The 23,087-nt window shown below is 28.1% G+C and overlaps 2 protein-coding genes and 1 long non-coding RNA gene across 7 annotated transcripts in view; 1 reads left to right on the top strand and 2 right to left on the bottom strand.

Annotated features, from left to right (window-relative positions):
- Positions 1-3,244, top strand: part of LOC118070701 (uncharacterized) — a 33,533-nt gene extending 30,289 nt beyond the window's left edge. Inside the window, exon 3 of the long non-coding RNA XR_004690800.1 lies at positions 3,165-3,244. This is a non-coding gene — a long non-coding RNA (uncharacterized lncRNA). The remainder of the gene's footprint in view (positions 1-3,164) is intronic.
- On the bottom strand, positions 1,582-7,740 carry Trap1 (TNF receptor associated protein 1). The gene is made up of 8 exons (XM_035089477.1): positions 7,390-7,740; positions 7,155-7,271; positions 7,004-7,086; positions 6,534-6,761; positions 6,291-6,457; positions 4,486-5,779; positions 3,145-3,251; positions 1,582-2,041 (listed from the first exon to the last, which is right to left on the bottom strand). Exons 1-7 carry the CDS (start codon positions 7,502-7,504, stop codon positions 3,150-3,152), a joined length of 2,106 nt encoding a protein of 701 aa, XP_034945368.1. The 5' UTR covers positions 7,505-7,740; the 3' UTR covers positions 1,582-2,041; positions 3,145-3,149.
- Positions 7,741-12,705: 4,965 nt separating this feature from the next.
- LOC118070698 (neurogenic protein mastermind-like) overlaps positions 12,706-23,087 on the bottom strand; it is a 33,273-nt gene continuing 22,891 nt past the window's right edge. For 3 of the 5 annotated variants that reach the window (XM_035089473.1, XM_035089476.1, XM_035089475.1), the window contains exons 3-7: positions 18,032-18,406; positions 16,578-16,758; positions 15,342-15,677; positions 14,210-14,458; positions 13,605-13,840 (exon numbers count right to left, since the gene is read on the bottom strand). In XM_035089473.1, coding sequence (XP_034945364.1) covers positions 13,605-13,840; positions 14,210-14,458; positions 15,342-15,677; positions 16,578-16,758; positions 18,032-18,406 — 1,377 coding nt within the window. Of the gene's footprint in view, positions 13,841-14,209; positions 14,459-15,341; positions 15,678-16,577; positions 16,759-18,031; positions 18,407-23,087 lie in introns of all 5 variants that reach the window. The other 2 variants (XM_035089474.1, XM_035089472.1) reach the window with 2 other exon arrangements.

The raw sequence follows: 23,087 nt of genomic DNA on the forward strand, positions 1-23,087 counted from the left end.
CACAATTAATGTGAAAAATTTATTTGAATTTTTAAATTATTTGCAGAGTTCTGATTAACACACTTTCAACGAAGTTCAATACAAAACACAGTCACTTCACCAGATGTGCAGCCTAGAGTAATAATTACAATATTATTCTCGAGGGCACAATTTGTAAAAATAATTATTACACAATTTATGCTAACTTTTATCATACGTGAATTGATAGAAATTACATTTTTGTTAGTAAAATGTCAATATGATGTATATCAAGACATGTTTGCTCAATAAGCACTAACAAGCGACACACGCTTATCATGATTTTCATGTAGCAAATTTACAGTACAGGATAATTACAATAACTTTCTTTCCTATTATTTCTTACATTGACTCATATAGCCAACCAGTGTCATTATAATATAACTAATTTGATGAAAATAAATATATTATTCTCCAAGAGAAAAAAATATACTCCACTTAAAAATCGTAGAACATATCTTTCATTGGAATATCTATACGCATATCGCAGTTTAAAATAATATCTATTGAGATCGCTGAGAGTACAAAATAATATACAATTATTCTTAGAATGCATTCTCATATTTATTTGATTTATTAAACACAGTGTGAATAGAATACTAGAAGCAAACCTGTTCAAAACTAGTTTGTTTTTTCTGCACTTGCCTTTTTCAAGTGCTGATCTTCATCATGGAGGATCGTATACCGTTGACCAAGATCCTCATTTATACGCTTCCTTTTCTCTCAATACCGTTATAGTAAAATAATTGATTATTTCGCCATCATTAGATTAATAGGACTCGAGACGATAAGCCTTTCCTACATAGCTTTTAGTTGTTCAATTGAGACACTTGTTCTTCCTCAAGCCAATTACATTAATTACACAACTAAATGTCATGAAATTCGTATTCAGTTGCATAAAAAAAAATCTGCACTTAAAAAAAAATTATTCTCAGCAAAGTATGAGCGCAAATAAATAATTCACAATTACATTATATTTCATTTAATTTCTCTAATTTTCCGAGTTTTTCCAACTTGCTAGTGGTTTTCAGCTTTTTTTTTTTATTCTTTTTTCAAGTCTTGACTCTACGCAACTTCCAGTCATAAGATTAAAACAGTCCAAGATAACGAGAACTGCATGCGGTAGTATATGTGGTACTTTTACATTTTTTAAAAATGTTTCTCTTCTTTTTCATTATTTTCTTTCCTTCCAGATTATTATAAAATTTTATCAAATTTCTTTATCTATTGAAATTTTATTTCTTATAAAAAAAGTTATTATTTAAGTTTCCTATTTTAAAAAAAATAATCATGTAATCATTAGTTTCTTTAAATATTAATCGATATTTTATTTTCTCTTATTTGTATTAATAATCTAATATAACTAATTGATTTTTAGGTATAGAATAAAAAATGATACATAATGCTAGTCTATAAAATAGTTTAATATTTTTTTGCTTATTATTATATTTACATTAATTTTAATGGTTAAAATAACCATTTTTAAGGTAAATCAAAATTTTAAGGTAAATAAAAATATTTATGTCAAAATGGTTGTTAATTAAAAAATATTCAAGTATCTACCTTTATACAATATGTGAAATTGTAATTAATTAGATGTAAATGGAAGTTAAACTTTTTCAATAAAAAATCAAAAAAAAAGTTCAACAATTATGACTTGAATGTAAGCAATACTAAAAGTCATTTTTTGTACTTTGTACTTTATTTCAATTTTAAAAGTATAAATGAAATATAACAAGAAAGTTTTTAATTTAAAAAAATTGATTTGATTTCAAAATGTTTCTTACCTCAATAAATGTGAATATGTATAAAAGGTTATTAACGTAATTGTAATTATCTTTCCTGTTGTAAAATAATTCTTCAGGGTAAAGACACAGTACTTCTTAATGGAAATTTAGTTGGTGGATAAAGATTTGATGTCGTACTAGGTAATATACTGAACTTTAGCGTTACTTGCAATCAAGAATGGCTCGTTTACTTTCTCGCAGCAATCTTGTTCATGGCATTACTTGCGGTTCGCGCTCTAAAACCAAAGAACAGACTCTAATGACGACATAAATTCGTAAAACCGAACTACAATTATAGAAAAAGACATTTTAAATCGTGATACGGATGAATTAAAGAAATTTATTTGATGACTAATATTAAATAGGATAATAAAGCGTTAAGTTTATAGAAAAGATTTGTTAAAATTATTCAGTTTTAGAATATTAACTTGGGGGAAAGCTATTGATTTAAATCTATTTGCTTGAACCTTGGAATACTCATGATATAAATACATAAATATACTGGAAAAAATAATATATAATAAAATATGATCATTTCGAATTGATTATATTGAGTAAAAGATATTTTAGTTATGATAAGATAGAAAATAAATTCTTTATTGGAAATATTTGTTTATAATAAAGCCAATTAAAAATATATGTCCTGAAATTAATGTAAATATAATAAGTGTTATACATCATTAAAATACAAATTATGATACTATTATTTGTTAATGAATATGCTTCTGATGTAGATAATAATTTATATTTTTTTCACCAAAGTTTCTGTGGTATACACGGTCTACCCTTTCATAAATTATTTTATGAGCTTGAAATCAATGCAAGTATACGAAAAATAATGTGAAAGAGGTAGACAACTAGGTATTTTTAAATAAAATTAAAAATTATTCCATTGTTACATTGTTAACATAAAGTTTAGATGTAAAAATTACCGAAAAACAATGACATAGCATAAACAATGTATTTTTTTACTTCAAGAAAATATTTTATCCAATGTATACAAACGATCATACAACATTCGGCTTCTTTATGAAGCATCATCATATCAGGCGTCTGCGAGATAAGCATCGTCTGACTCTCCCGGTGCATAATACTGAGTTAATTAACGGAGAGTAACATTGATACAGTGAAAGCATTCTTTAATACTATCAAGAATGATGGGAAAAAATGGACACAAGATATGAAGACGATGGAATTTAAAAATGAGACATGGATAAATTCTTTTGTAATAATACATTGCTTGCAAACAATGCGAACTGCTATTAAGAATGTGATAATAACAATTTGATGACAATAATTGCAGAAGCTTTAAAAATAACGGATATAAATGATTATTTACCTGATCTAATGTTTTTCCAGTGCCAACGTTAACAGTTCATTCATCGTTGTCAACAGTATCCTGGGGTCTTCCACGAGACCAGCGCCAACCATTGCTCCGGTAAATAACTGTAAGTACAATTTTTTCATGATTATTATATGACTTCGTAATAACATATCTACCGTAGTAAAAAAAAAAAAAATGATTATTTTTTTAATTTTATAATTTTACAAAAACAAATGAAATATTGGACATCTTAAAATATTATTCCAGTAGGAATAAACTGTACTAATATGACCTAAAAACCTCAAGAATACGGAAATAACTTGAAATGAAGCATAATAAAAATGATTATTTAAACTTACTTTCGAAAACTTCATAAAAATATAAATAAATGATATTTTTTGATAAACGATTATATGAAAGTGATAAAGATATACTTTAGTAACTGTCTTATTTGAAAATGTTATGGTAAAAATAATTAAAAATTATTATCTACAGGAGTTCAAGAAGTAAATTTATTGACTTCTTTGCAATTTGTATTACTTTCGAAAATATGAAAAAGCCTGATAAATATATTGTTTACATTTTATTATAGGGAAGTGATAAGAGTATTAATAACGTTAATAGGTCAATTCATATCTTGACTACTTTCTCAGTATATCAAAAAATTTGCAATATTGAAATCAATTATGCTTATAATTTCTTCACCTTCTCGATTTCTATCAATTCATTTCATTTTATTGTATCAATTAATATCATTTCCTACGCCTTGTTTCTTTTCATCAATTTTTCTGATAATCAGTGATAATTAGTATGAAAAAAACTTTTTAAAAAAGTTCAAGATTTCAAATCAATTTTAATCATACTTTTAACCTTAAACCTGAACTCGTTAAACGTTTTCGAAGGTATTTTAAAAATAGAACTTTTTCTTTAGAATACATTTCTAGTGAGAGCATAACAGTATAATGATCAAGGAGAAATTAAACCAAATGTTTATCGGAACGAATATCAATTAAAAGAATTTGTTTTCAATAAAATATAATTTCAGCTCCTTTCTTATTGACACTTAATAGCTCATTATAGTCGATAAATTAAGGAAAGATCAAAGAAAAATACTAGGAATTCATTATTTTTCACTTCCATTAATTCCCGTGAAATTCCGACTAAATTCCGTTTTCATTCTATCTTACCGGAATCTCGAAAAATTTTATATTCAAATGACTAACATTCTAGAAACTTTTTACAATAAAATAACACTTTTTTGTTAGAGTAAAACGCCTATTGTAAATAAATTAATAATCTAAGTAACGATTCATACTAAACTTTTTACAATCATAAACTAATAAAAAGAAGATTTACCTGTTGAGTAAGAAGCTCAGCAAGTTTAGGATCTTTAGTAATTAATTCCGAGAGCTTCTTAATGATTGGATGATTTGGATTAATTTCAAAGCGTGGTTGGAGTAGACTATATCTCATTTCCTCGTTCATGTTATGACTTTGGGTACGAATAAAGTATCTAGCACTAGCCATATCTTGCACTGTTATTACACAAGGATGCGATTCTAGTCGATTCGTAACTTTGACTTCGTGAGCTTTCTTTGGCAAAACTCCTTTTATGTAAGTAACAAGCTTATCCATTTCTTCTTTATTTATAGATTCAAAAAGTTTATCCTTTGAAGATTCACTGTTATCCCGCATTTCTTTTTCCACTGATGTCAAAAATCTTGAATTAAAACGTCCCAAATGCACTAGTACTAATTCATCATAGGGTTCATAGCAAAAGAGTACTTCATAATTACGTTTCTTAAATGATTCATAATAAGGAGATTGCTCAGCAAGTTGACGGCTCGGTGCCGCTAAATAATAAATGTCTTTTTGATCTGGAGATAGTCCTTGACAGTATTGAGGTAAGCTAACAAGTTCTCCAGCAGGTTTAGCTGACGATTCAAAACGTAAAAGCTTTCCAACAGCTTCTTTTTCTGATTCATCATTGCTGGTAACTATTCCTTCTTTTAAAAATAATCCATAGTCTTTGTAAAACTCCGTGTAACTTTCCGGTTCTTTAGTTGATTTTTCATAGAGATGTTTCAATATTCGAGTTGTTAAGACATTTCTCAGTTTCGTTATGAGTGCACTATTTTGTAACAATTCACGACTCAAATTCAAAGGAATATCTTCTGAATCAACGACGCCTTTTATAAAACGAAGCCACTTTGGTAGAATATTATCGGTTTTGCTTTTTATCAAAACTTTGCGGCTGTATAACGATACTCCCATAGATGTATCTCTGCTTAAGTCAAAGAGACTTGGTTTCGAATCGGGAAAATATAAAAGTGCTCTTATACTCAAAGGTACATCGGTTGTGTAGTGTAATATAAAACGAGGAGCATCATAGGAATTAGATATATAACGATAGAATTCTGCATGTTGCTCAGCAGTTACTTCTTTTGGATCCAACATCCATATTGGTTGAATTGTGTTCACTTGCTTGCCATTAACGAAAATTGGACTTCCAACAAAGTTACTATACTTCTGGATAACTCCATTTATCACTGATTCATCACTAAACTCTCGGCAATCTGGTCTCAAGTGTATTACTATTTTTGTACCAGGCTGAACCCCTTCTGCAGTTGTGATTTCATAAGTTCCTAAGCTAAAAAAAATATTTATGGTTGATATTAGTCATAAATTATAATCATTAAATTAATGGGAATGATTTATTTCATTGATAAAAAACTCAATTGAAGCAACTACTTCAATAATAAAGATTAATTCAATATTTAGAATAATTTTAATTTAATTAATTACTTGTAAATTATTCTTCACTTTTTAATTAAAAATAAAATACATTTTTCTCATTATGTCAATGTTCTTTTAGGTAACGGTCGAAAAAATTTTTAAATCTCTCAATTTTTTTAGTAAGAGTATCACTTAAAGCACCATTTTATGAGTCGAAAAAGTTCAACAAAGAAATAGTCTATTTATTTTTAATTAAGTCTACTTTTCATATGCATTCTTTTCAAGGATAAGTGCTTAAATAGCAGAGACATGAAAAGTCAATATGATTTAAGAGTAAGATGTTTCTTTTGAACTTTGGCAAGTAAGTTTTACGAAAAAATGGTCTAAAAAACGGAATGAATATAAGCCAAATTTTTGCTCTTTACCCTTCAGATGACCAATATAATCCCTCGGCGTCTTTTTTATAAGATTTAGTGAATACTTCAACTTTTTCAGCAACCATGAATGCACTGTAAAACCCTACGCCAAATTGGCCAATAATGTTGCTGGGATCCTCAGAAGCTTTTTTTTCTTTCAACTGATCTATAAAAGCCTGAAGTATAAAGAATAAAAAAATATTCAAAGATTACAATAAAATACAAGAATGATATTTAATGAATTGTTATTACCTTTGAGCCAGATCGTGCAATGGTACCAAGATTTGAAATCAATTCTTCTCTAGTCATACCAATACCTGTATCTTGAATAGTTAAAATGCGATTTTGTTTATTTGTCACGATATGTATTTCTAAATTCCTGTCTCCTCCTTCTTCTACGGATAAATTTTCACTCAATCTCATGTATCGTAATTTTTCAAGTGCATCGCTCGCATTTGAAACCAATTCACGAACAAATACCTGAAAATAAATGATGCGTCAAGTTAACAATATGAAGATTAATAATGTATCAATAATTTATTGCGTACATGGTAATTTATAAATAAACTTTCTTGACATTTACAAAGAAATATCTGTGATGTACGATTGTTAACTTTTCAAGTTCAGATACAAAATAATTAAATATTGTTTTAATTAATAGAAAATTGATCAATAACAGATACTTGAAAAATTTCTAGTATTTATATTTATTGTAAACTTACTTCTTTATCTGAATACAATGATTTAGCTACAATTTCCAAGAGCTTTTGAGTTTCAGATTTAAATTCATGTTTTACACTCTCACCTGGAATTAATTGAAGAATGCAATTAGTAAATTAAGATAAAAATAAAAAAATTAAAAGAAATAATCACCTGTAGGTTTCTCAGTATCCTGTACTATATTATGATAATCCTCTTTTACAGTTTCTTCCTTTACACTTTCTGATGCTGCTTGTGAAGAGAGAGCTCTGACATGATATTTCGAAAATACTGTTGAAATAATCAAAAAACATTTTTACAAAATTTAAATTATTATTTATTTCCTAAACATAACCTTTGCTTTTATTTAATCAATGAATATAACTGGATATACAGAAATAATACATACATACTGGATGTCTCAGCCGTGATTTTATGGCGCATAATTTATTTGTACTATTATTTAAATAGTAAAGAGATTTTGCAAGTTGTGTTACACGTGAAAGCCGGTATATCGTCGTCATTGTGAAGTCTATTGATATTGTTTATTCTTTCTCACAGCATACACTCGTGTACAATTTTTAAAGTAAAAACAAGAAATTTTAGATTGACAACCTAAACTATTATAGTTTTATCAACTATCTAATATAAAGTTCTACTCTAAAAATCAAATGATACCTGAAATTTATTTTATTTATTCTTTCTAATCTTTACAAAAAATTTCCAAGCTCATCACATGAACATTGAACAAGTCCAACATTCAGCTAATGTCTCTTTCAAATTTTTAGTTGAGAACCTCCATTACATTTACCCTGGGATAATGAAATAGTAGATAAGAAATTGTCGTCTAGAAATAAAGTTTATCGCCACCTACAACTAAACAAGTAATCAGAAAAGCTCGATAGTATCATTTAGAATCCCGCCGAAATTTTTAATTAAGGCTGGACTCAAGCAGAGAAGAGAGACCAGTATAGAAGTCCAATGCTCTGTTGAAAATCCGGACGAAGTTTCGGTCAACATGTAGGTATTTTGGGTCAACATGTCGGTAATCTCAGATCACAACATGAAAGTTTCTGTGAACCCATCGAACGATGGCGCTGCAACGGTTTATTCTAGCCACGGACCTTGATCTAAGAAAGAAAAGAGATAAGATTTGTGTTTTCTTTTACTCTCATTATAAGAATCCTAAGCCAGTTTAGTTTCAAGCACCACTTTATAAATGGAAAAGCTCCAGCTCTGTTCGCAACATACATAGAAGCTATAAAACCGATTTGATATTTTGATAACAACCCAGAGAAAACACGCTCGACTACGAAAATGTAGGTTTTGTGTTGAAGCCAATCAATGTCATTTTTTTTTTTTTATTTTAATTAATTGTAATAATTGATATTTTCAGGACAAATTTCATATGCAATGACGCTAAAGAAGAGAAAAAAATGATGTACGACCAAAGCAATTTTTTTATAACAAAGAACGATGTTTATAAGGAGAAAAAAAAAAAATTTAATTATGAATGATGCTAATGAGTCGAAGACTTCGATAATGATATTGATAATATTGATGACATATTTTTAAAAAAAAAATATTTCATATGATAACAATATTTTTTTGAAGAATAGTCAAAATTATGATCCGAGCAAAATTTATGCTATAATTGCAGCCATTTCCGGTTTCACCTTTATTCCCCGTTCTAGGACCGTTAAAGTAAATTGTTATTTAAGGTTGAATTTCAGAGCATTGATTTAAACAGAAGAACCCCCAATCATGAAAATCGGGGAATTTCCTTTTCTAACCTCAAAAAATGCGAAAAATTGTATTTATGCTTGGATCATAAGATTAAGTATGTCATTGGAAAGAGGGGGACGAGACGGGTTCCGAACCCTGGCTATCAACTGTAATTGGTTGGTAAAATCAAGAGATATTCCTGAAAATCTACAAAACATAAAAAGATGCATAACTTCTATGTAAATGATGCTACGGGGTTGATCGTGGGCTCATATGGAAGATCGGGACCTAAGTGAAGAATTCGATTCCCCCTATAGGATAACCCCGTCAAAAATGCCGTATCTCGCTTAGTTTTCGAGTTATGAGCGTTTAAAGGTTTTTCCATGTTCCATTGGAGCATAGCTTTGTTTTCCTCCCATAATTCACGATCTATAAGAGATACATGGGCCGCAAGCATATCAATAGATTCCCGAGAGCAAGAGCTTTCCATTGATGTAGTAGAAATTATGATTTAAGCTGAATTTATGCTATAATTGCAGCCATTTCCGGTTTCACCTTTATTCCCCGTTCTAGGGTCGTTAAAATAAATTGTTATTTAAGGTTGAATTTCAGAGCATTGATTCAAACAGAAGAACCCCCAATCATCAGAATCGGGGAATTTTCTTTTCTAACCTCAAAAAATGCGAAAAATCGTATTTATGTCTGGATTCATATTAACCCCAAAAATTATTGACCCTTCGGCTTTCGGCCTTTATTACTCGTGAATAAATGGTTCTATAATAATTTTCGAGGGCTCTTTAGAAACTGTAGACTCTCAGCTAGAGATATGTATGCATAAAAAGTGTGTACTAAATTTTCTTTGACTTGAAATTGCATAAACACTTGGAAAACTCTTTCAAAGAAATGTGACTTTTGTACTTTTCTTGCGATTTGAGGGTCGAAAGAAATTTAGTAAACACTTTTTATGCATATTTTTATCAAGCTCCTTTTATCTAGTGCATCCCTGAAAATTATCATTTTTCGAATGGTTTCCTTGTTACCTACACGTGTTTACTTGGCATCCAGCTTCGACCTTCCACAGCACAACGCCAGAGTGTGTATTCTATTCCTGAAAGCCGATGTTCTTCTATGTATCATCTCATTCTTCTGGTGTACGTTGAAATCGAGGTTCTCAGTCAAAAATTTGAAAACGAAACTGAACAGTAGCGGATTCAGGCCTATTCATAACATAAATGCAGCAATACAGGAATTGTTAGATTCCTTCAAATAAAATGATCATATTATTGGAACAGTTGTGATTGTTTATTCCTTATTTTTGGCATGAATATTTAACTGAATTTCGATTAATTCAATATAATAATAAAATAAGAAATATTGCATTGTAAAAACTTGTACTTTTATCATCAATAAAAATGTCTGGGGAGAAGTAATATTTTATATTTCATATTACTCCATGTACAAATGAAATGAAAAATTCTATGTTGCATATAAATTCATTTATTATGGTAATGGTTATTTGTATAATATATTTAAAACAATATTACTCTACAACATTGCATAAAAATATACAAAGACATGAAAAAATGTCTCGACTCTCATACAATAAAACACGTTGGTAAATAATTTACCATTGATACATTGTTTAATCGTAACCAAATATAACTTATTAGTTGCTCGTTTCATCAATATTATTATAATTTATTTTTATTATCATAATTATGATTTATGATTATGATTAATATCCTTATTACTATTTTTGTTTTTATCATCTTCATTGTTATTATCATTACTATTATTTTTATTTTTATTATTATTTATGATTATCATTATTGTTACTACATAACATCTGCATTCTGTCGATGTTGATAATGTATTGCTTAATAATCTATTTTATAAAGAATTCACGGTTCTTTTGTTGCTTACTTACACAATTCATTACTTGTAGTCATAATACAAATTTCATTGATTAATTAATATGTAACTAAAAAGAATATGGATAAATCCAGAAATAAAACTAGTAAATAAAAAAAAAATCTTATTTTTTGGAATGCGCTGTACTTGAAATATAAAATACAATACAAAGATGTCTTACGAAAATGTCACATGTTTAGGCACGGCCAAATGGTTGAGCTTTACAATAATCAATTTCAGTCGTAAACTAATTAGCTTTAAAAAATGTATTATTTAAAATGAATTAATGGTACTCACAAAAATGAAACGCGCAGTAGAAATTGATATAATTCTTTTTAAAGTTGTTTTAAAAAACATCAGTTATTTTTCATTTCTTTATCGAGAACAGTATAGCCATATTCACATATACGTTGTTTAGTATTCATTTATTATTTTTCGGTCATTATTTAGTATTTAGTTCACAGATATTTGAATATATAAATATTTTTACTGTTGAAATAAATAATAGATAACGTTGGTATTTACAAAAAAAATTTCTCAATTTTCGTAACAATACTAAATTGTTTGTTCATTTGTCATGATACGTTGGATAAATTATCTTTGTATTTCATTTTTTTGAAAGATTATTCAACTTTATAATGTAAATAGATTATAAATCACAATAAACACTCATAGATCATTAATAATATAATAAATTAATTTCACTAATTAAATAAGTCATTAAAAAAATTTATGAAACTCATCTCAGAAGAAGATAAATATATTTATTAATTTATAAATATTTTATATTTAACATAACTAAAATTGATCAATAATTTCTTACATTTATTTATTATTGCAAATAATTCATTATAATAATTGTTATTATTATAACTGTAATAATTCTAAAATAACATTAATGTATAATTAGGTGTTGCTGTATAAAAAATGAAGATACTAAATTTATTAATTTTAGTTTAATTGTTTCATATTGAAACTTAAAATCATTACAAATCGTAACATTTGTTTCTGATATTATATTTGAAAATTGGTCCCTATATAGTTTGTTTGATAAAATTATTCCAGTTATTTTCTTCACTTTTGAATTATATAAAGTATGAAAATATTACTCGAAAAATTTTACTTTTAAATAATAAATAAAATTCAATATACAAAACACTAATATGATTCAATTTCATCTTTATGTGGCACTTTAGTTGTTTAATTTAATGTCAATATGTAATAAATAACAATATTTCGTCCGACCACTTTGTATAATGGAAAATGTTTAGATTAATTTTGTTTACTTTATGGAATCTATATAATTTTTCAATAATTTTGACTCCATTATTTTTAATGGAATGTAAAATGAAAACATTCTCATTAATACAATTATTCTAAACTCATTTTCCAGCAACATTGACATTTTTTTATCATTTTAAATAATTAATTATTTTGTTAAATAAATCCATTTAACCAACGTATCATGGAAATTTTAGACACAACATTTTGAGTGAATAGCGAAATTGAACTTCCAAAAAATCATGAAAAAAATAATCCCACTATCTATAAAAGGCGATTTATCTACTTATTAATTACAACTTATTAATAATTAGTATTATTTATAATAATGATAATTCACTATGTATTGTACAATATATATGCATTTCCAAAGCTGCATAAGGGAAGAATACAGTTCGTTGTGCTGAGAGCGGAAGCTACCCGCACGTTAATAACCATTTGCATATTGAAATGCAGTACAACACATTTGAGAGCATTAATGAATGTACCTTTATCAAATAACCCAATGGGCTATTTATCACTGTAGTTATTTAACTTTTCGGAATATTTTTTTCAATTTGCTGCTATTTATATACAACCACTAAAAATTAATCTAAAACCAACTTATTTACGTATTTTATTGGCTTAAACATTTTTGCATGATATTTACAGTGAAAATAAAATTAATTTAATTCATCCTGTAAAAACTGGATGTCGTAGTATATAATGCATAATTGCTTGATAAAAAATGCACCTATCTAATATTTATCTTTTAACATTTTTACGGGAAGATGACACTAATTTCATTTTTCTTAATCAATTCACTTTGTTTTCATAACATTCGGATTTATGGACAGAATATTAATCAAGTTTCAGAGCAATCTTGTTCTCAATTACCGTCCATGATAAATCCGAAATCTTCCTATAATTGACTTTATTTCAACTATAAATTGATAATGACATTGTGGTCACACATTTGATTATACTTTAATCACTATAATTGTTTGTTATGTCAAATACACAAATAAGTCAATAATATGACTCAATATTATATACTAACATGATACATACATAATTTTTATATATTGGCTATGAAAAAATAAATGTTACATAAAATCCTTTCGTTAATAATTATTTCTTTTTTTCATTGACATTATTTCATATTTATAACTGATCAATGTCATTTGATCTTCCAAATGATTTTATATAAGTAACGTGATTTATACATTTCTAACTAATATAAAACGGTGGCTCGGCATAGAAAACATAAAAAGGAAGAATTGCATTTATAGAGTGCTCGTCAAAGGTATACGTCGACAAGGGCACTCACCTAAAGAAAGTCAGAGAGAGTAAGCATTTTTACTATTGCTTTTGCACTCTCTTTCTACTTTCTGTATAATTATTATTTATAATAATAATTCAAATAATAATAAAAATAAGAATAATAAAATAATATCATATTAATATAATATAATATAATATTCATAATAATTATTATTAAATTGACTAAAATGTAATTGCCTATTAGATGAACAGCATTTTTTGAACAATCTGGCCCGAAAACGTTAACGGCAGTAGTTTTTTAATATACTTTAAATATTTTTTTGTTAAATTCATTGTTTTGTTACGAATTTAAATTGGTCATTATTTAGTCCACAAATTTTGCTAAAAGACCAACAGGAATCTTCAAGATAATTTATAATTTCATTGAATATTGAAATTTAATTTTTATAAAATATCGAGATTAAACCCTGCTGTTGAATCCAACGAGTTAAGAAGCTCTTGAGCGCTAAAATTTGATGTATCACCTGTTGGAAGATTTTCTAAAAATTCAAGACTAAAATCTGCTGCTGCCACTGACGGGTCTGTTGATGTTACAGATTGTTGATTATGCTGCTGTTGAGGTAAATTCATTACTCCAGGACTACCCGCTCCGTATTGTTGATGAGGATGTAATGGAGATCCTGTTGATTATTTAAACAAAAAGATTATTACTTGTTAAAGCAAAAAATATTAGTGTAAATAACGAACTTGGTTGAATACTTTTAGTTGTTTAATAATTAATAATTTTGAACAAAATGAATAGAAAGTATTTGAACGTTTGTATATTTTATCAATAAGATTCTTAAAACTTCTATTGTTTTTGTTTGTAATAAATCGATAGTCAGGTAATACTAGGCAACATAGGATGGGTAAGTAATATTAGAAAGTGCGAGAAGCGATGAGAATACAAGTAGAATGCTTTTCAAAAGAACGGATGATTAGGTGTAGGGCAACTGTGGTGTTATGAGGAAGCTTAGACAGGTAATTTAATGAGTAAAATTGATACTTGCCCGTACCAGTACTTGAAACTGAATTAACTGAAGATGATTGTGACATTTGCATTTGCATCGTTGACATTTGATTGTTTCCTTGTTGCACTGCGATCGTTTGATGTTGTTGAGACAATATCTGTTGCATCTGTGAATTACTACTTATAGCATTGTTGCCCATTCCTGTATTCTGTGATCGAATCAACTGCTGATGTTGCATTTGTGTCGCAGTCATTTGCATTCCAGCTGTATTGCCCATGCCGAAGCCACCTTTAATTTAAGTTATTATAAACATTATGATTCTATTGATCCAAACATTTTATGTCCTAATAATTGTCCTTCATCACAACCCTTTTGCTTTTCAAGGAAACTTCTCTACTGACTTTCACCCCTTTTCAATGTAATTTAAACTAATTCACGCCCAACAGTTTGTAACTTCTCTTCTGCGGTAATAGACCGTCTTACGATCTCTAAACTATACATTATTCGCATAAGGAAACTGTGATGACTGGTATCAATATAGCTGGTCAAAGTTATATTATTAACTCTATGATTCGTCAGTGTTCAATTGTGGTTCTAAGTATTTTCAAGACAAGTTGAAATTAGAAATCAAAGCTCAATTGTGGCTTCATGGAAATTATTTAGTTTATATAATTTTGATTAATGTGATAGACATAGATTGTTTAATAATTATGATCTTTTCTTTAATAACATATCAAAATAAAGTAACTAAAATATAATTTTATTTTAATTTTCTATTTAATGACATCTATCATTCAGTTGAATAAAAACATTTTTCAATTTTATTTATGGCAACTCAAGATCTGAATGATGAAAAAAGATGAAAATGTTCATAGAGAAACATCTGAACTAAGATTAATAAGTCTGAAACTATTTCTGATAATGTAATCATGAGTTCTAATGGAGTCTATTCAATAATATTTTATGAGTAATCTTATAAAAATGGCAGAAATTCCGATTTTATCATGAGGACTGTCTATTTACGGAATTTATTCGGTTCCTCAGAATATGATTTATAAAAGTTAGAAAGCTTCTTTTAACGAATATTTTCATAAAAAATCACAACTTGTTATTGATTTAAATAAGATTTAATAAATAAATGTATTAAACAATCATTGATGAAAATATTTACCTTGATGACTTTGTTGATTAAACTGTGGTCGCATTTGTGCTTGAAAGGTCTGCTGTTGCATTAGAAGATGTCGCCATTCCTGCTGTGTAGTTGTACGGCTTCCGATGTTATTACCTAATCCGTCCGGAGGGCCTACACTTACATTAGGCGGTCGTTGATTATTAGTCCTTGGATATCCTAGCCTTTGATGCATCTGGTGCATTCCACCAATTGCAGCTATGCTACCAACACCCCCCATATACATATTACCACCCGCTCCATGTAACGCTTGTTGTTGTTGCTGTTGTTGTTGATGTTGCTGTTGTTGCTGTATCAATGGTGGCCTCATCATTGGACCTATGATATAAATTATCAAAATATTATCTTGTTAATAATTGTTGCGAATTATTTTTGACAAACAATTAATATGCTCATCACTAACAATATATGTAATTATCATTTATTCACAATAAGGCTTTATGTATGAATAAAAGTGGATTATGAAGCTCTAGAATTTTTTCTTCAACTTTATATGAACTTAATTATCTCTAATAGAGCTCTTGTACTATTTATTAGAATAAAATAATTGTATGTTTGAATTGAAAAAGTAAAAATTGTCCTTATCATTACCGATAAATCAACTTGTGATTACTTTTATTTAAATTTTCGACAATATTGTAGATTATTTAATTTTTTCCTATAAATTAAATACGTTAAAAAGTTCAAACTTGCTTAGAGCTTCATAAAAATATAGAAATTAAATACGTTTTAATATAAATGTTAATTATAATTAATAATCATTCCCATTATTCTTGATTTTCTAGACTATCATTAGATTTTCGTGCTCAATTTGAAAAAATAAAAGTTAATTTGAAACAATGATAAAATCCTAAAAAATTGACCTCAATAAATTAATGTAGATCTTTATGAATCACTTCTGTTGAATTTTCTTTGTTTATATTATTTGAATTCTCAGCAAAAATCTTTACTGGACTTTAGATTACTTTATTGAATACATCAAAATAATATAAAATCAAATGAGAAGTAGATTTACGAAAATTGATTGAAATTAATTTTCCATACAAATTTAATACTTGTAAATCTTATCATTTTTTCTCAAGTATTTGAAATTTTATTCATAGAAATTTGCTTTATGATTCAAAGTAAACCTTGAATGCTACTCATTATAAACTACATCGTATATTGAAGAAATCCTTGTAATACATTTAAAATGAATTATTTTTAAATAAAAATTACCAGAAGGTGGCATTGGCTGCTGTGTAACCCTACGTATCGATGCTTGATTCGTGAATCTTGTCTGTTGAGCCATCCCCATATTGGCATGAATCATTTGGGCCTGGGCTGCTGCTTTGTATTCAGGTGGAGGTGGTCTTATACCGCCCATACTTCCCGTCAAATGTTGCTGATGTTGCATCACCTGCAAAAATTTCCAATATTAATAAAACTCCACTTCATAAACAACAAAAGTAGCTAAATTTTTTTTTCCAGAAGAAAAATTAACAAGTAATAAATTTCTAACATATTTAAACTTCTAATGCTTCCAGCAATGAATTTATGTACCCAAGTTCGATTAAGTAAGAAGTTTTTATTTATTGTCACAGACTTGCTTCCTTCTTCTTGCATGAATCCCACTGAGATTTGTTTTTAGTTTGTCTCCTTTCTCAGTTGAATAGAGCAAAAGTTGCCAAGATTCAAGAAATACTACAGATGCGAAAGAAAAGTATATATACCTGTTGCGTCTGTGTTTTGCATAGAATTAATTATGTTTTGATTATAACCAAATTTGATAACAAATAAAATTTATTTTATAGAAAAGAAATCTAGAAAGTTTTAATAAAATTATGAGGACTAGTTATTAATTGAATTCTTTTAACCATGCGTCAAAAAAATTGATATCAAATTTAAATTTAATTTCTTCAATGTTTATGCATACTGATAAATTGAAGCTAAATTTTCAATTTATTCAAGTTAGATTTTTGGAGATTGATTCATAATATAGAAATCCTCACAGTAATCAACGAAATTAAACCAGATATTTCATTAGTGCTCTAAAAATAATTTATGTACAAACATAGTCATCACTATTTAAAAGTTATTTTTTCAAAATTTTTACATTTCTGTCCTAAAAAAGTTCCTCTTTTGGTTTTTAATAAACTAACTATATATTTTTTTTTAAATGATAAATGGGCTTTTTGATTTTGATAGTCATCTATAACATCGGTCATGACTTTTATAACATAAAAATAGCTCCATAATTCTCAATACAGAAATACCCTTATCATAAAAAAGCATAAGAAACGATTTTACCACCCTTAGGTTCTTTGTAACAGTAAACTACTTCCGTAACTTTGAACGTTTAACCTGATGTAAAGACGTCTTTTTCTAATACTTTTTGTCAACTATTCAAGGAAACGTTTCAATTATCAGGGTATTATTGATTGCGTATATAAAAAAATAACTTTCTGCATTCAGTATTTAACTTTACCCAATTTATAAAAATATATCTTCTTTACAATGATCATTCTTAGAATCTTTCTGACTTGAATATTAACTTATTTTTCATCTTTTAAATCAATAGTAGAGATTTTAACGACATTTTTTCAATGAATATTTTCATGTTATTAACAATAATAGATTTGACCTACAAATAAGTAAATAAACATCAAGAATAAGATGATAAGAAAACTTACTTGTTGCGCTCTCATCATTTGTTGTTGTTGCTGTTGTTGTTGCTGTTGTTGTTGTTGTTGTTGAAGTAACTTAGCATGTTGATGCTGTTCAACTTGATTTTGAGGAACTTGCTGAGGATGAGTTCTAGCGGTAGGAGGACCAGCTCCAGGTTGAGGAATGCCAGCAGCAGCTGCAGCAGCAGCTCTTTGTCTTAAGCTTTGCTGAGTAAAGTTTATTGTTTGTGACTGCGAAACAGAACAGTAAGTGTCTGTCTGCCCTGTAGGGCCTGGCTGACTTTGAGCTTGTTGTTGATTGAAATACATTCCTTGTTGTGCTGCTACCGAGACCCCAGACTTGAGATCACCAGATAACTGAACATGCTGTCCCGCTGATACCTAGAAAATATTAAATTATTTTTTATTATACCATTCGCAGTGCTAAATGGAATGTGTGTGAGAGAATGAGATAGAAAATGCAAAGAGTAGCTGCTGGCTGCGGCTGCCTGATATCGATTTCCGATAGCGGGCATTTTAGTGCTCTATATATTCCGTCTGCTTTCATATTAGGTGTCTGATACGTGAATGTATATACTATCCGTAATCGGCCATAGTAGAATATAGCAATATAGTAATTACCCTTGTGCACATATGTACACATTTGAAAAAGTTGCATTAATGTTATGCTGTAATACTTCTTAGTATCTCAACGAGGTAACCATGTTTATATGTTGATGGACTATGGAATTATTATTTTAACACTTTTATAGAAACAGAGCGATCAAGTTATCGTGAATTTTACGTTATTTCTTAGCAATAGAAAGACGTCATTACGTTTTTTTATTAATTAAAAACCTTTTTATTTATATAAATTAAAGTACTATGAGAATTTAATGAATATGGCTCGCTAAAGAGTTTTTTTTGATTCAATAACTATTTATTAGTGAGATAAAAATTTGAAAATTAAATTGATGAAGAGTTGATGGAATTTTTTGGAGTGTTTTTTTTGTGAAGCAATCTGTACTTCATGACTGGAAAATATGAAAATTTTGAATTCAATCTTTTTTTTACCTTCCAATCTTTTTAGAATGGCTGGTATGGTGAAAGAGAAAATCAATATATTATTTAAAAATATCTATGACCATATAATATAAAACAATATTACAATATTACGGTTCAAGCAGAAATACTGATATTAGTTTCAAGATTTTTCGATTTTCTTCATTCGTTTTTTTACCATTTATTTATTAAACAAAATTTTTTTTTGTTGGAATATAAAATTACAAAAAACTATCAATGCCTAAAGATATCACTCGAAATTGTTCAATCCCGTTAAAAAAAACCTCTTTATTTATTTACACAATGCTTGATATTTCCCAAAACAATTAAAACTTCCGGAGAAAATCCATAAATTTGTTGAATAAATTTAAATCCATATCACGATGTCATTCAATATCAAACAAATCTTTAGGCTACCCGTTAATGATTTAATTAGCAAAAAAAAAATAGTTCTAATAAATATTTTTTGTCTAACGACATAAAAAAAAAGTACTTTGAGCTTTGTCTTATGCAATGCCTAGTTAAACTCTAATTGGAATTAATAAAATATTTAAAAGCAATCAAAGCTACCGGTATATAGCAACAACTTCCATACAGTTAATATCTTGGTAAATAATAATTTACGGTATTCTTAGCGGTATAAATAACGTAATCCGTTGTATTGTTGTATTTGTAACTAAATTTTCAAATCGTTGTGAGAAACAAGTCGACACCGCCCAAGCCGCACCTCTTGCAGTCTCTCTCGAGAGGAGCCAGGCCGATTATGAATGCCAGATCATCGACCCGAGGCTCTTGCTCTCTGCACGAGAACTATGTACAAACTTGCCCTAGTTTTTAAAGACGCTTTGCGTACACTGCCTTTATGAGGACAGACATAAAATTTCCGACATCTGCGATCTCCTAAAGTGTTTGAGTATTTTTATTTAGCTGAGCGAAAAATTTTAATGAACAAAAAGTCATCAATGTTTTGTAAAAAAAAATAATAAAAAATGATGATGAACAGTTGATTGTTGCGCGGAAATCGTAAAATTATTGATGAATTTTCAGAATGAAGGAATAAATGTAAAATGTAATAATGGACTGAGCATCCCATAGTTATTGTAAACGTTCCGAATAACGGTATATATACGTACTACATAGCTGTGCTCACGATCGATCGTCTAAACACCCCATACGAGGTCACTGCATATACCTACGCTTACTCGATTATCTACTATAAATTAGAAATTCTAAACTCAACACCCAAACAACTATACGCAGTTCTTGTCTCTAACTTGATTGGGTTCCGTGTATGTACTATGAATTCTCCATCGTGTTGTTGAGTTCTTAAAAAAGTTCCATCATGATAAATTGAATAATAGTATTATACTGCTATATCTAAATGTTGGTAACAAATCGTTTTACTTGTACTAATAATGAAATGCTAGACACTGAAGAAAATAATATACACAGTAGCCTCGTTACTTTAAAACACTATTGATTTGTAAATTAATTAAGTAGGAATACTGATTAACTAACTAACTAATTTTCGTTCCTTTTATTCTCTCAATTATAGTTTTTTTTTTATTTATTGAATACTATTGTTTTGTATTGAAATTAATGTTTTATTTTTTCTTGATAAATAAATTATTGAACTCATTTTGTTACTTAGATATATTCTAAAAGATAATAGCAATCAGATGTGAAATCATAAAATTTTCAAATTTTAAAAAAAAGGAGATTAAATTGATGTAAATGTTTGATCATCTAATTCAACATAACATAGAAAATATTTATTGTTATTCGAATAGATTGTATACATTTGAAAAAAAGTTTGATTTTAAAATATCATTTTAATTGTACTTTTTGAATTTTGGAGTAATAGAATAAAATAACAAAATTTATACTCCATTTTTATAAACAATCTACAATTGTTCAAACACTCAATAGATATCTTATTAATTAATTCGTTTTTTTTTTGTAATATGTATGATTAGATTCAAGAATTTATTTTTATAAAACTTGTTAGATTTTTTATGTTTAACCGATACCTCTAGCTTTTTTAACAATTTTCATATGTAAAGAGTATTCGAGAAAATCATAATGAAATATTTTTAATTAATATTATTTTCATCGAAAAATACCACTAAATTCAGTATTGTTGTTCATTTATATTGTTTTTAATATTAAATATTGAAAACTCAATTAAATGTAAATTGTGTAGTTATTTATATGATGTGAATCTTTTATTTTAATATAAAATAAATTATTTATACCAATACCAAGGAGTATAACTAAATAAAATAAATTCCATAAAATTATTGCTTCATTTAGCTGTTTGTAAAATTGAACTAAAAATTATCGTCTCTTGAAACTTTGTACTCATTAATATCAACTAAAATATTCCATTTATACAATCAAATGCTAATGGAAATTAGAAAGAAGGAATAAATCTTATTATCACGAGTTTATTCAAAAGTAGCAACGTGTCCAATCATTGGTATATATATTTGATACCTACAACTTACACAATCTAAAGTAAATGAAAAGAAATACAAAAGAGGAATAAAAACTAACTTTAAAGACACATATTTATGTCTTTCCTTTATCCACATATCACTCATTGATTGTATTATATACATATGAACATGTTATATACATTTTTCATGAGCCTCCAGACTACATCATACTAAAATGACTATCGCTCCAAGTCCATTCACACGACTTCCGGTAACCTGAAAAAATTTATCTTATCGATAGAACGACTCATAGATCGAAAATGAAATCATGGGTATTTTTTTTTTCTATTCTCTTATTTTTGTCACAATTAATATTATCCATAGTGCTGTCATACCTTTTTTTATTCTAACTATTAACGATTTCTTTTCTTTCAATAAAATAGTATATAATGCCTTAAGAAAACAGTTTATAACGGTGACTTGAAAATTCTTATGTATTTTATTTTATGAATTAAATATTAGCAAGTAGTACCTGCGCAAGACAATTGCGCGAGAATCGAACGAGGCAAGTGACGTACGCGCACCGATGTCACGGTCGAGCTAAAATTAGCAAGTCGGAGCCCTGTCGCAACCGCAAGCTGTCGTGCGATATCGCAATTTATAAGGCTCGATATTTAATATAACAATTTTTTAATAAGCATCGTAATCATAACATTAGTAACGAAATAACGATATTATGATAATAAGAATCACGATTGTTGTAAAAAAATTAATTCATCATAAATTATACGATGAATAAAAAATAAAATTAATAGATTCAACTTGATAAAATAATTTTAACTAAATCTATCATGAAAAAAAAAAATCAAATCAACTCGACCCATCAAATCGATTAAGAATGCAAAAATATACTGAATTGTAGCTTTAAAAGTATCACCGTCTCGTTATATCTATGGTATAAAAGTTCATACATAAATTTTTTTTTTCTTTCGTTGATCATTTGAGACTTAAATGTTTCCGCTATTAAACTCCTCGCTATTTTACATAGGTGACATGAAGGTTATCAACCAACAAAATGTCACTTCACAATAAAATACGATCCACTTTGTATTTTTCTTTTTTTTTCATTCGAATTCTCTGACAATGGTATCACTTATTGATGAAAAAAAAGATATTTATCATCAATGAGTTAAGTTGATTATCAATTGATAATTAAACATCTGCTGAAAGTTCTTAAATAAAGTCTGTTTAAAAAAAAAAAAAAATCGTAATATTATTTTGCTTATTTTTTGAATGCATATTTCAGCAGTTAAATGGAGCAGACGGTATAGAGTCGCAGAATAATGCTACACCGGCTGCGCATATCTCGACGCGCTGTCAAAGTATCAATGCAATGGTAAGTGTGAGAATAGCAGAAGGAGAAATTTTGAAAGAGGGGGAAACTACTTGTTGCGCTTGGTGGCGCATTACTAGAGCCTCCGGTTGTATGCCATCCCCGCGACAATGCAGTCTCTCGTTATTCATTGCGAATTTTACGAAAATTATACATAATGATCAACACAAAGATAAGAGGATTTTAGCTG

Source organism: Chelonus insularis, unplaced genomic scaffold (genome assembly GCF_013357705.1).
Source record: "Chelonus insularis isolate UGA/USDA-ARS -01 unplaced genomic scaffold, ASM1335770v1 contig_66_pilon, whole genome shotgun sequence".
NCBI classification, from domain to species: Eukaryota; Metazoa; Arthropoda; class Insecta; order Hymenoptera; family Braconidae; genus Chelonus; species Chelonus insularis.

Coding starts and splice junctions, on each gene's coding strand:
- Trap1 (XM_035089477.1), bottom strand. CDS start 7,504: ATGACGACGATATACCGGCTTTCACGTGTAACACAACTTGCAAAATCT. Junction 7,272..7,389: donor ACGGCTGAGACATCCAGTAT/GTATGTATTATT, acceptor TTATTTCAACAG/TATTTTCGAAATATCATGTC. Junction 6,458..6,533: donor TTGCACGATCTGGCTCAAAG/GTAATAACAATT, acceptor TTTATACTTCAG/GCTTTTATAGATCAGTTGAA.